General features: G+C 44.5%; 1 protein-coding gene across 5 annotated transcripts in view; it reads right to left on the bottom strand.

Annotated features, from left to right (window-relative positions):
• Nucleotides 1-850: 850 nt before the first annotated feature.
• The window catches only part of tulp4a (TUB like protein 4a), a 29199-nt gene continuing 16230 nt past the window's right edge, over nt 851-13819 (bottom strand). For all 5 annotated transcript variants that reach the window (XM_037086277.1, XM_037086276.1, XM_037086279.1 and 2 more), the window contains exons 5-14: nt 13254-13434; nt 9843-9950; nt 9496-9662; nt 8922-9146; nt 8554-8788; nt 7397-7541; nt 6597-6741; nt 6020-6113; nt 2474-5934; nt 851-2324 (exon numbers count right to left, since the gene is read on the bottom strand). In XM_037086277.1, the coding sequence (XP_036942172.1) occupies nt 2208-2324; nt 2474-5934; nt 6020-6113; nt 6597-6741; nt 7397-7541; nt 8554-8788; nt 8922-9146; nt 9496-9662; nt 9843-9950; nt 13254-13434 (4878 nt within the window). In that variant the 3' untranslated portion in view covers nt 851-2207. The remainder of the gene's footprint in view (nt 2325-2473; nt 5935-6019; nt 6114-6596; nt 6742-7396; nt 7542-8553; nt 8789-8921; nt 9147-9495; nt 9663-9842; nt 9951-13253; nt 13435-13819) is intronic.

The raw sequence follows: 13819 nt of genomic DNA, 5'->3' as shown, positions 1-13819 counted from the left end.
TGACAGACATGCATCTCCTTGTGATGTGGAAAGATCACACTAAATGTAATAATCTCATCAATTCAGAGACTAAATAAGAGCTAGAAATGAAGTTACACTTCATTCTAGGCCTTTTTTTTTAAAACTATGAATTTAAGCAAATGCATATTTTGGCACAAACGTTATAGGTGACCCTAATCACACCTGCCTAATGCTATTAAGCCTAAATATTACTGCACTTTTTACTGACTTTGGCGACCATCTTATTCAAATAAAACCTATTGCAGATATTTGCAATGTGTCTAATAATTACCTCCAACAAGGAGGTTGTGTTTTCACTTCACTCCATTTGTTAGGATTACACAAAACCTACTGAATGGATTCCCACCAAATGTATATGGCAGATGGGTCTTGGCCCAGAATAGATCACATGAGCATTTTGTTTCTCACTTTCTTTAGCATTGCAAGACAGGGTGTTTCTAGACATTTCTGTTCATTTCTCATGAAATAATGCATGGATCTTGATGAAATAAATCAGGTGTATTTAGGTGGTTGGTAACTATGAGTGAGTACAATTTGATGCAGATAAAGAGGACTTTAGGGTCTTGGCAGAGGTATGCGCTCTACTGACAGTCATTCTAATTAGGCCCTGCTTTGTGTCTTCAGTTCAACACAAGCCTAAAAAAAATTAGCTGTTCAGATTTCAGTGTCAGATTTTAATAGCTTCATCCTTCATTGGAGTTCTGACTTCAAAGATTCAGTGACAATGATTTCAGCTTAACTGTTTACTATTTTGTGGTTGTAGCTGTTGAGTTAAACAGTACTACAGCTTCACTCCACACCTGATATTACACTTAAAAACACAGTGGAGACAGGTGTAAACACATCTGTCAAAGTCACCCATGTCTCTTTACAACATTTACATATGACTGATATGTATTTACATGACTTCTGAAGAGAGTATGAAATGGCATTGGTGAAATATACAAAAATATTTCCTGTACCTTTGCTTACATGTTTAGTGTGGTCTGTAAGAGCAGGGACAGCTCCCCCATCTTCCAACTACACTCACTTCACAGAAGTGACAGCAGGTGACAAATCACTTCATGCCAGAGTTGTTCAATCCAGGTATTAGTGACTTATTTTGAGCCCGTGTCACCATATGTAGATATTTCACCAAGTACAGGATATGTCAGTCAAAGCTATTCTGCACGCCCCTCCCGACCACACAGCAATATTCAAATTCAGCCATCAGTCTCCCAAATAAAGCAGGTAAGTTGAAAACCATGTTGACAGGGTATGAAGATTGTATATCACAAACAATGACAATAATGTTAAAATTCATATTTGAATAGATAAACAACAAAATGTACATATAAATTAATCCATGTAGCAGGGTTAACATTTCTTCTTCCTTCAAAGTCCCAGGAAACCATGTGGAAAAGACTGCAGTTCACCTCATCTATATTTACTCCTCGAACAATCCAAAGTTTTTAACAGTGACACACCTTTCACAACAGTGAAACATGTGAACTCTTAGTAGTGCTCCTAAGTAATGCATATATCTAAGCCTCAGTTCCAGCAAAGATAGATTGAGATAGTAACAAAAGGAATGGCAGAGAGCGAACACAAAAGACCCTCCTACCCTCCACCATGTTGAGTCATTTAATAAAACCCTAAAAGCAAAAGCAGTATAATAAAGTGGTAACTGTTTCACTGAAGTTTTGTACAGCAATGGATTTCAGTGCCCAGTAGTACCTGTGCGCTCTGGGAGAAAAATGAATTTTATCTCCAGAGTGTGGTTTTCAAGTATTACTGCTGCTTCTTTTGAAAACTGCACCTCGACAACTCCTCCCCTCTCACTTTATCGATCATTTATCATGTCTACAAGCTTTTTCTAGCTAAAGCAGCATTTATTTGCATGATGATTACCAAAGCTCAGCTCTTTGGCCCTACATGCTTTGCAAGGTGCCGCTGACTGCCGAACGAAGCAAATCTGAGGGCATCCTTGGAAAATGCAGCCAATGCTTATTGCACCAACTCTAGTGGCAGCATTGTGTAGTGCAGCATGATTGTATCTCTCTCCCTCTTACGCTCTATGACCAGGGCTGATTTTAGTCTTCTCTCCAAAATCAAAGTTTACTAATCTCAAATGAAACAACTGTGCCCCTTCAACAGATTGCATTTAAATCCCAGATATAACTCAGGGTAAGTAAGGAGGGGGCAACTCATTTGAGGCGTTGGGTAACATTGGCTAAAGCCACAGCAAAGGCCTGCACAGCAGAGAAGGGATACTGGAAGTCCAGGATGTAGGCATTGCCATCAATCCTGCCAAACTGCATCACCTGTGAAGATAAACAAAAACAAAAGGTGATACAGACTGTAGCCATGACGGTACCATCCTTCACATCATGTCCTACTGCCATCAGTACTTGAGTCCAATAATAATCACTTAAATATGAGGAAAACTATACTGAGTATTAGTTCCTCTTACCTGTCTGCCCTCCAGCTCAATTTGAAAGTTCTTGGCAGACTCCTGTGTGACACGCCCACCAAAGTCCAGCTGGTAGACCTGCGTGGCTTCATTCCACAGTGGTTGCTTGTTAGCCATGACATACACAAATCCCTGGCTGCCCAGCCCTCTGTCCTCCTTCTCGTTGGCCTTTCGACACTTGATCTCGTCCAGTTCACTGGCAGCCCTCAGGTTCCTCTTACTCTTCCAGCCCTTCTTACCGCTCTGGCACTGATTGAGCAGCTCATCCCCGCTGATGAACAGCTCTGGCTCACTTTCTGAACTGTCTTGGAACTCACTGTTGGCAGTGGCTTTACTCAGCTTCTTGGCCTTCAACTGTTGCTCTTTCTGTCCCTTCAGCTTTTTCTTGTCCCTTCCTCCCAGCCGTGGACTGGAGATGAGTGAATTGAAATCACCCAAAGCTCTGCCCTCTTTTTTTGACTTGCTCCCTTCTGCCAAAGGTGGCACATTGGCCTCCTCAGCACGCCCATCAACTCGCTTGCGGTTCTTCTTGCTAAACTTCTCAGACCGCTGCGGCACTGGGCTCTCAGTCAGGGAGAGCACCTCCTGAAAACCTTCTCCAGCCTCCCCCATAGCTTCTTGTAATCCTCCATGGCTCTGCAGCTCTGCTGGCGGTGGTGGAGGTGGTGGCGGAGGAGGCGGAGGAGGAGGCGAGAGGGCATTTTTATCTATTGCCATGTGGGAGGCTTTGGGTGGTAGTGGCACTGCAGGACTGGGCATAGGCGGGCAAGAGTTATATGTACCCCAAGGAGTGTGAAGAGCAATGGGGGGAATGGGCAGCCCGGCACAAGCACTTCCCCCTGGATACATAGGTGGGAGAGGGCAGCAGGCCAGGTTTGCCAGATTTGCAGGGTAACCTGGAGGTAAGACAAGGGTTGCATCTTGCTGTGAGAAGGGTACTGGCGCCACCACCTCCTTTGGGGAGGAGCAGGGGCGTGGTGAACTTGGGATGGGCTGGAGCTGGGCTCCAGGATAGGCAGTTGTTGGAGCGTACTGGAGAGAGATTTGGTAGCCTGCAGCTGCTGCAGCAGCCTGAAATGATGCAGCACTGGGGCTGGTGGGGGACTTTGGAGACAGAACAAAAGGCAGCCTGGACACATCCAAGTGCTGAGCTGGGCTAAGAATAAGTGGGGGTGGTTTGTGGGGTCCGGGGTGGCCAGTGGGATTCAGCGTTGCTGTCCGTTCCTGAGGAACCCACACTTCCTCGGTGGCAGCTGGATCCCACTGGTAAGGAGGTGGGCGTTTCACAACCAGCCCTGATGCATCATTACCTCCTAGCGCCATATGCCTCAGTGACTGGTTCATTGTTTCATCCTCAGTAAATGCTGAATTAACGTAATCAGCCCTGTCTCTGTTTCCTCCTCCTGTTGCATTCACAGATCCTTCAAGAGAGCTCAGCAGGTTGTAAGAGGACTGGGAGGCCAAAGGAGTAGCACTGTTGGAGTGAACGATAACTGTGCTGTGTGGGGCCCCAGTCCCTGGAGGGAAATCCTGCCTGATAATAGTTCCTCCTGCTATTCCATTCGCACTCCCTGGAGCAGTGCCTCCAACACTGGATCCACTGCTACACTGACTACAGGTGTATAAGGCTGTTGGCACCCTCTGCTGGAACGACGCTGCTAGTGCACTACTGTTTTTAGCCTTAGGAGGCAGTGGTCTGGGTGGTTCCAGCATTTGGGAAACTTTGAGAGCGGCCTCTCGGCTATTTCTCCTGAGAGTGGCATGGATCAGACTGCTGTCAAGCCTCTGTCCAGGGGTCCTGCCAACAGCACTGTTCTGATTGGCTGGGTCTGGGTATGGGGGTGGGTCTCCACTGGGTATGGAGTAGCGAGGTGCAGTGAGTCTGTTGAGAGTCGCAGAGGTGTAGGGCAGCTGGATCTTCTTGTCAGCTGAGGAGGAGGAGGAGGATGAGGAGGAGGTGACCCTGAGAGTGGCGGAGCTGCCAGGTCCCTGGAGTGTGTAGACATTCTGATTGCAGACAAGGCGTGTTCGAGGGCGACATACTTCCTCCACATTCCCACTGCTGTCAAATGTCGTTATCCTCTCATATCCCAGTGGTGTGGGATACTGCGCTTGTTGCTGACCTGAAGGATAAAGTTGGAACTCTCCCTTCTTCATACAAAGGTCACCAGGGGGAGGAGTCCCACTGGTGCCTCCTCCTGTTCCAGCTGCAGCACTGGAGGCTGCACTGGGGCCTGATGCCGAGGCGGCGGCTGCCGCTGCAGCAGCCACAGCAGCAGCAACTGTGCCGGGGTAGGGGGGCGGAGGGTTCATCTTGCTGAGCTCTAGAGGGGCACTGAACACCACTGTATCACCCTCAGCCAGCTGTGGAGTTGACCGAGTGGTTTTGATTTTCAGCAGGTGCTCATGTTCACCCCCCACTGCTCTCTCAACCACTAAATCAGCAGGTGGATGGGGGATCTGAATCTGCAGTGCTCCTGGCTGGAGCTGGTGCACAGATGGACCTGAAGTCTGTCCTGATGACATGGAGGGAACAGGGATTTGAATTTGTAGCTGCTGCTGAAGTTGATGGTGGTGCTGTTGTTGTTGCATCTGATGCTGATGCTGCTGCTGCGACTGCTGTTGATGAATTTGCTGTTGTTGCTGCAGGTGCTGTTGAATCTGTTGATGCTGCTGCTGTAGCTGATGCTGCTGCTGTAGTTGATGCTGCTGCTGTATGTGCTGTTGGAGCTGATGTTGATGCTGCTGCTGCTGTATGTGTTGGAGCTGCTGCTGAATGTGCTGTTGCTGAAGCTGCTGCTGCTGCTGTTGTAAGTGTTGGTGCTGGAGCATCTGCTGCTGCTGTTGGAGTTGCTGCTGCTGCTGCTGAAGCTGTTGTTGGTGGTGCTGTATCTGTTGTTGGTGTTGCAGTTGCTGTTGGTGGTGCTGCTGCTGCTGTTGTTGTTGTTGATGGTGACCTTGTGGTTGTTGCTGTTGTTGTGAAGGATGATGGGAAGGTGGAGGTCCCACCATTAGGCGACCCATTTCTAGTCCCCCAAAGATGACCTGACCAGGACTGGAGTACCTGGAGGGGACCGTGTACTGGGCTGTCAGGATGGTGTCCTGGCTTTGGTCTGACCCACCGGCAGCAGCCCCAGCAGGGTTTGCTGTGGGATTTGTAAGGACATCCAGCTGAACATTTTGATTGGCTAATAGTGACTGGACTAAACCAATGCTTTGGGCAGGGGACATGGCCTGGGCTGGGCTATGGATGGGAGCAATGGGGATGTTGACAGTGCAGGGCGGGTTGTCGTCAGAGCCACCAGCGGGGCCCGTGACAGGCAGGTCATCTTCATCTTCACTGAAGACATTTGGGCTAAAAACAGGCAGGTTGATATAGTCCATGGAGATCTTGCGCACCTCTGGCAGGTAGATGGTCATCTGTCGGGGCTGCAGATGGAGGAGACTCGTCTTGTAGATGACTAAGGAAAGAGAAACAGGGTAGGAATGAGCCATTTATATATTCATCCAGGGCTAATGGCAAAAGGCTAAGCTGTTGATGGTTACCTGCACCAAGATTGGTTGGCAAGAATGTGGCCAGCCCAACAATCTTAAACTTTGTTCCCCAGATATTCGATGTGACCTGAGCAAGGTAATTTTGCTGCAAGATATGAACAAAGAGAATAATATTAATCACCAAGAAATCACAAGGAAAAACATTGAAAATAACAAAAGAAATGTGATGTCAAACATTTTTTGACAGAGAGGGACTCTTCCAGAAAATCTGACCACCTGTCATTAGTCTGATTAAAAGGCTCTAGTGAATGGTTAATGATTTAGCAGTTGTATTTCTTTATCACCTTTCAAAATCATATATATCAATTAAACAAATGTTTAAAAAAAAAAGATCAATGTGTTAGCTTATCATCAAACATAACATTGCCCACACCCCTGAAAACACAAGTGACCTAATGCATCCATCAAACAACAGTGAAGCTAGAGCATGAACCCCCACAGGCTTCAAACCTTCTAACACTACCAAGTGTATTCACTTAAATTACTTTTACTAAGCACCACTGGCCCAGGAAAATTCATGAAAAATACTTAAAAATAATACATCCACTACGAATAATTCTACTTTTACCTGAGTGATGTCATCAAGAGGAAATTCCCTCCGTGTTAGACTGGGTGACCCAATCGAGGGTTTACGGATGGGTAACCGTGGTGACCTGGAGATCTCTTGTGTAGCACGGGATAGTTTGGGTGATTTCCTGGGATCAATGTTGATCCTGTTGGTAAAGGGACAAACTAAGTCTCTACAGAGAAGGTAGCAAATAAAAGAAGAAGGTTTAGGCATGCAGTGAACCAAAAGGAACCAAAGAACATTTTATTACAATTAGAAACATATGCCAAGGGTTGATGTAAGAAGGAAAGTTAAGGGACTACAGGGATGCCACAGCAATTATGAAATTAATTCCAGAGATACAATGAAGAATCAAAAAGGAGTAAATTATCATAATGCAGTGTGTATTTGGCAGAATTTTAAATTAATTTTAAATTCTCCAAAGATTCACTTAATGTTTTCATGCAGTTAGAGGATGGAGTGACAGTAATCTGAGACATCCAAATGCATGCTTTGGTTCTTTACCGCCACAGATGCATCTAAACAAACACTGAATAATTAGGAGACATTGAATACATAAAAATAAAACTAAATTAGCAAAAAAAAGTTTCCTGCTTTAAACATAGTAATTATACAATGTGTAAACTAAACCACCTTCACATGATATATTTAATATTGTGTGCAGAAAACCAAACAGCCGCTTTTTCATTTCACGTGGATGGTTGACTGCTGATGGAACCAATTGTCACACACTTAAAACTTGAAACATTAGTAAAAGAGCTAATTATCCTGCAGTAGACACTGATCAGGGCTCCGGGTACCTGGGGAGTTTGGGGGATTTGCTGCCTCTGGATATCTTTGGAGATTTCTTGCCAACCCAGTCATCACTCAGCTCAATGTCACTGGAGTCGGAGCAGTTACAGCTGTCAATCATTGCAGATATCAGACTGTTGCCGTATATTTCATCTGTTGAGAAAAAATAAAAAGGAGAATGGAAAGAGTAAAGTGAGTTTTGATGAATGGATTTTAAATGTGTAGTTCTTGAGATAAACTTTGACATGAAACACAGCTAATATGTGGTCATTTTTGTTCTGTTATTTACCATGATGTGGGAAACCTCTGCAACCTTGATTTTCAAAATAACAATTTAATTCTAGTTAAAATGTTTATAATCCTGTTGGTTCAAAGGGTGGAAACCTTTTAACTTAATCGAAGAGGAATTTAAGATACGCCGCAAATAAGCTGTCTTTGGAAATGATTATGATTAAGTTGGCACAGAGATTGAGTTTTAAAAACCTCAAGGCAGAACCTTCATCATTTCTTACAAAAAACATGGCTGCAGCAATGTCCCACTGTTTCTACAGATAGGCCTCTAGACCCATTCAATCCAAACCATTGTCTCAGTGGTTTAAATTCTGGTCTTTTCATTATGCATATGGAGTCTTTGAACCACTGCTGCTCCAGTTTAGGTCAAGCTCATTTATTTGATGGACATTAAAGTGTGGATGGGCTGGAACCATTTCATGGCTGGCTCCATTTATCACTGTGTGGGGAGGGTGCGGGTTGATTTATGAGGAACCCAGGGGCCATCACAGCCCCCATTAAGCAGCTTTTAATTAACATGGGCCCAGTCTGCCCTATGTGACTAAAACACAGTCGCTCTCTGAGTGCCAGCTCAAGAAACTCAAATAACTGGAAAAGTACTGTGCCAGACAAATGCATTAAGCAGTTCCATCGTTATCTTTACAAACAGTAAACTATGTGTATGTTATGATTAAAACACAGTAATTTGTTTCTTTTACAGCCATCCAAAATCCAGGTCAATAAATAATCGTTAGTTGCAGCCCTATCATGAACTGCAATCCACTGTGTTGTTATCAAAATTAAATTAAATTAATCTAAACAGAAATGATAACAAAAATAAGGTTAAAAAAATTGTACATGTTGTATAGTTAATATGAAGAGGGCTCAGTTTTACCCGTTTTCCCATCTGTCTTTGGGTCCATGATGACAAACTCTGGACGCAGTTTACTTATTCTTCGGCCTTTGAGGATTGGCACCAGACCTCCCAGGTACTCCAGATACAGAGTGTAGCAAGGCCCCCCAACCTCAGGGTTGTCCTCAGTACGCTTCATGGTACAGTGCAGACGCTCATTTCCAGCTGTTGGGTAGCTCACAAAATCACGCATGTTGTTGGGATCTGGGATGGGGGGCTAAAACACAAAACATTAGGATGAAGTGTAGTTAAAAACTTATGTCACAGCTACCATAAAGTACATTTCTGAGAGGGTCTTCACATTTATTGTTATGGTTTTAATGGATCTAGCAACTCCTGTCCCATGTTACCTTGATGGTGGGGACAAAAGCAGTGGTGACGTAAGAACAGAGGCGGGAAGGCATGGTGAGCTTGGCAACATCTTTTTCCTCCTTCACTGCTGTGGCGATGCCTTGCTGGCAGAGGAGCTGCAGGTTGGCAACGCGGTGCTCCACCCGCACAACGTAGAGTGCCGGACCACAGGCCAAGAACAGACGAGAGTCACGGTGACCCCAGCAAAGCGTGGTGATGGGGCGCTGCAGGGTAATGGAGATGACACATTAGATAAAGGTTTTGTCACTTTTACCACATACTGCTCTATATCCTTTCAAAAGAATCTGTGTGAAAATGAATGTTAAGGTTTCTGAATGTTGTGCCACAGTTATATTCAAAACATTTTTTGCAAAGGTCTGATACAGTTTACAATTTTCAGTGGAAGAAAGTACAAACAACTGGCAGTTGATCTGTTTCAACTGACAGGGTTACAATGACAAAGCTACTTGTCCAATCATTCAGGAAGGGAAAATAATACAATAAATGCAAGTTTTAAGAAACTAGCAAGCTATAAACACATGACATTAGTGTGCCCTGTTAAAAGTTGCTCACCTGTGCTGGCGTGTCCAGTGTGTAGATGTGTTCCCCTCGCACATTGTAGAACTTGACAATGGCGTTCCTAGTGGGGGGAGGACAGGAGGGGTCAGGGGAGAGGAGGGTCCTCTCCATCCCTGCCACTGCAAGGAGGTCCCCCTGTGAGCACCACTGGACCACCACATCTACAGCACAAGTCACAGGAGAGAAAATGGCAGTAATGTTATATAAATTAAAATAATCTGCACACTTTGACAAAACGTGGAAAACACAAAATTCCTTGACCAAAAATTCCTTGTAAATAGGTATGAACTGGTGATTGAGAGAAGCAATTAAACAAGGAAAGCGAAAGGTCACCCACACACCTTTCAGACCGGTGCGGATAAGGGTGGGAGAGAGATCATCGTAGTTGTTCATCAGACTGATGTCTCCAGAGGTGAAGCTGACTGTCAGCAGTGGTTTCTGGCTGTGCACTGTGAAGAGACAAAAGACAACACAAACAAATTAGACAGGCAGCGTGACCCCTAGATTCCACTGGGACCGGTCGTCGGAGCTGATTACGGCTGTACTAGTCAACGCTCATATTTCCACCAGCAAAGCCATGGCACGTCTCAACAGCATCCCAGAAGCAGCCATCTCTATGACGTAACATCATAGACAGGCACTCGATGGAAACCAGGGGTGAGAGTGAAGCAATGAGGTGAGAGACTGTTTAAACGACATGGCTTCAACTGCGAACTGTTGAGCTATGAACCAAATTATAACTGAAAAACTCTCTAGTTTTAAGCTAGCAACGAGGTGTCATTCCTGCAACCTAAAGAGGATGAGGTGATTAATCCACATTTTGTGAGGTGGTCAAAAAAGACTATGCTTTCTCATTTGTGTTGTGTTTACTGTAGTGATAGTTGGGGGCACTAATGAGAGTGGCAGGGACAGATCCACTTCTTTGGCAGCTTGGAAGCTTTGGTTATTCATTTTTCAGTGGGTTTCTACTGCATCCTGTTCAAGAGAACACACAACTGCCCCAAGACACTCAGCACATCTCATTGCTGCACTTCTAGCTGCAAATAGGTGGCATTCTAAGTCAAGCCGCTATATTTACACCCTCAGACAACTACCCATACATTGTCCATTCAAACATCCTTGCGACTGTCCTTTCCCAGAGTCCTGTAATGACCCAAATCCCAACACAAACTAAATATCAACCTCTTCTTTTGACTTTCAGACCTAAACAGGGACTTCTTCCCTATAGTAACCAGCTTACAATGCGCATTGCATTAAAACAGATATATGACGCTGCTGTGAAAGCCGTGTGTTGTGCTGTGCAGTGCAGTGCAGTGATAATGGGTCATCATCATACATCATGACACAGAGATCTGGCAGGCAGGGAGAGAGGCAGCCTGGTGTCTCGGTCAGGTTGTCGACTTGAGAGATAATTTCTATCAGGGCCAATCAATTACTATTGACCAGTTTAATTAGTGAGTTAGAGCATAATCAGTGTTCCAGCTAAGGCAAGCACTTTTCAGCTTAACCACTTGGCCCACAGTGAAGGGAGGGGGAAAAAAATAGCACAGCAGGAGAAGGACAGACCCTCACCAATACAGCCTTAGCAACTGGGACTAATTAAGCTCAGGAGAAAAGGAGGCAAAAAGACAGAACAGGAACCAATAAAAATGAGGCCGTTACGTGGGCTGGTGTACACAGTGAAGAAGCAGCAGGGTGGAAAAGCTAACTGCTTCCCTTGTGTGACTTTTAATGTCTCAGTGCACCAGATACACACTGGCTAGCTATGCATCGTCAAAGGCCAGTGAACTCACCATATATGCTCTCAGGCTCACTGTTGACTGTTCTTGATTACGACCACTGTAAATATCGCTAGGCTGTCACCACAGGATAAGCTGACGTAACTTGAACCATTAGAGGATTTCTATAAGCTGTAGACTCGATAGCATGCAGTCAACTGTGGTTGTCACATTCAAGCCCATTTTAACATCATGCTTAATCTTCATTCAAGACAATACATTATCATACTATCTATATTCCAGTCTCCAGGCTGCAGTTGTCCATGCGCTGTGAGCGTGCCGCACATATAGAGTTTAGTGACGTACACCCTTATACTGCGACAGATGCTGCTCTTATGACAGCAACTGCACCATTAAATGAACACAAGAGGTCCAACGTCAGCCTGTTGTTAGGAGAGCTCCCTTTCACTATGCTCTACCTTCACATTCTGTGATCCATCGTTCACTTCAGGCCCCAAGCCACTGTCCATTAGGTCACACTCTTTTGTATTAATGGTCTCTCCTTCCACGTGTACGCAACTGGCAGAGGTGTGGAAAATAGTTAAATAAAAGTTACCATTATACTTCTGCATCTTCATTAAATGCCCTGCATTGCCTCTCCAACTATAAACTTCAATTAATACATTTTGCTCCTCAGCCCTACTAAACTAAAAAAAATAGTGTTTAAAGAAGGAAGGGGCAATTCAGGTCAATTAATCTTTTCTGGATCAGTGGTTAACCGACTCTAAAGAATTTTGTTCTTTCATTTTCTGAGGGCATTTCTTCATCAGTTTTATGACATAGATATGTTTGGTTTTAGTGCAGTTTCTCCATGCATCTCCCATACAGTGATCACCACAGTCAGGCAACAGCAAAAATTCAGTAATGACCCTTCCTTCTTTTTTATGTTCCCTGAAGAGAGGTAGGAAAGGGGCCATTGCCCCCCCATTTTCTGGCCCTGGACCACATTACTTTTAAATTGCAGATCACTGTAACCCAGTTCCAATCAACCCACTCCACACTGGAGCTGGCTTTTTTCTTCTGTCTATCTCTGTCTGTGTAGTTGAGATCAAAATGAAAACATAGTACCGAGAACTGATTAAGTAATGTAGTACTCACAACTGAATAGTCATTGGTCAGAAAGTGAACACATTCATGAGTATCGTGGCTGGTGTAATCCCATCTCAAGATGGTCCCTAGTTTTGTTTGTGTTTAAAAAGTGTTATAGTGTTTGATTAATTAAGAAACCTGCCGTTGCAATTGGTGTACATGTGTTTGGTGCCTTATTCAATAACATGCCAAGTGTGATCTTATTTGGAATAAAATACACCCTGTACTACTATACAGGGTAAAACAGGTATGTCAAGATAGACAATGCAATACATAAGATAATGCAAAGAGCAGAGGGTGTTAATGGCTGGCACACATGGCTGAGCATGTTTTCTTATCTGATCCACTGTTAATTTATCAATTACAATTTCTCTCTAATTCATCTTATTCATAGATAATATGATCTGCATATTTAACTAATGACTTCACAGAGGTTGCAGGCACATTTTATGTCCACCTGTGCCCAGAGCTAAACTATTCATGGGAATACAAGGGGGACTAAGGACACTAATGATAATATAATGCAGACCTACCAGCCATAACTTGCACTCCCACCTGATGCCCCCAGTTGGAAATCTTTCTCCTTTCCAACTGGACTAAGAGCATGATGAATTGTGGATGGGGCAGTAAAAGATGGAGTTAGAAGCTCACAGATGGCCCAACATCTGCTTTCTTCTGCAAGGAAGTACCTACAGATGAACAGCTGGACTACTCTACATCTGCACTATACTGCCTACAGGCATGACTCCTTACTAGATACACCTTCATTGTCCTCCATTTCTACCTCAGGTATACTCTTACATCATGCCTACACTGGACCGGTTCAGTTGTGAGCCTGAAGAAGCCACGAGGGCCGTCTTTTCAAACCAAACCCTGAGCAGGTACCTTGCGGTGGGGAGTAGTCGTCAGAGTCTGTGTCGCTCTCACTGCTGTCCTCCACCAGGAAATTGGGATAGTTCCAGGACATGCTGACGATGCCATCGGACTCATGTAGCAGAATGTGGGCCAGCATGCGCCCATGGCAGTCCATCACTATCACTTGTCCATCTGCAGTACCAAATAACACCTAGAAAGAGACAGGAAAATGTTACCAGGGAGAAGAGGAGGAAGAAAGAAAAAGCTGACAGAATCTTGACTTTAACACAAAGGCAGAAGAACAAAGATGAAAACGCAGACACTCTACAGTATAGAAAAGGAGATGACAGATCGTGAGCTAGAGAAATTCACATCACAAAGAAAACAACCTAAAGAAGTAGACATAAACAGGATGAAAGCGATGAACAAAGACAGAGAGGCATATACAATCTGAAAGTTTGATGATGTCCAACTCAAGCTGACAATCTAACAGTGTGAAAGAAAAAACATAGCCTAACAAAACCACAACGCATTCAAGACAGAGGATGCTTGCTGTCACTCACAGACGATCTCCCTAAGGGCCTGTCTCTGCCTCC

Source organism: Acanthopagrus latus, chromosome 22, assembly GCF_904848185.1.
Source record: "Acanthopagrus latus isolate v.2019 chromosome 22, fAcaLat1.1, whole genome shotgun sequence".
NCBI lineage: Eukaryota > Metazoa > Chordata > Actinopteri > Spariformes > Sparidae > Acanthopagrus > Acanthopagrus latus.
This window is presented reverse-complemented; position numbering and strand designations above follow the sequence as displayed.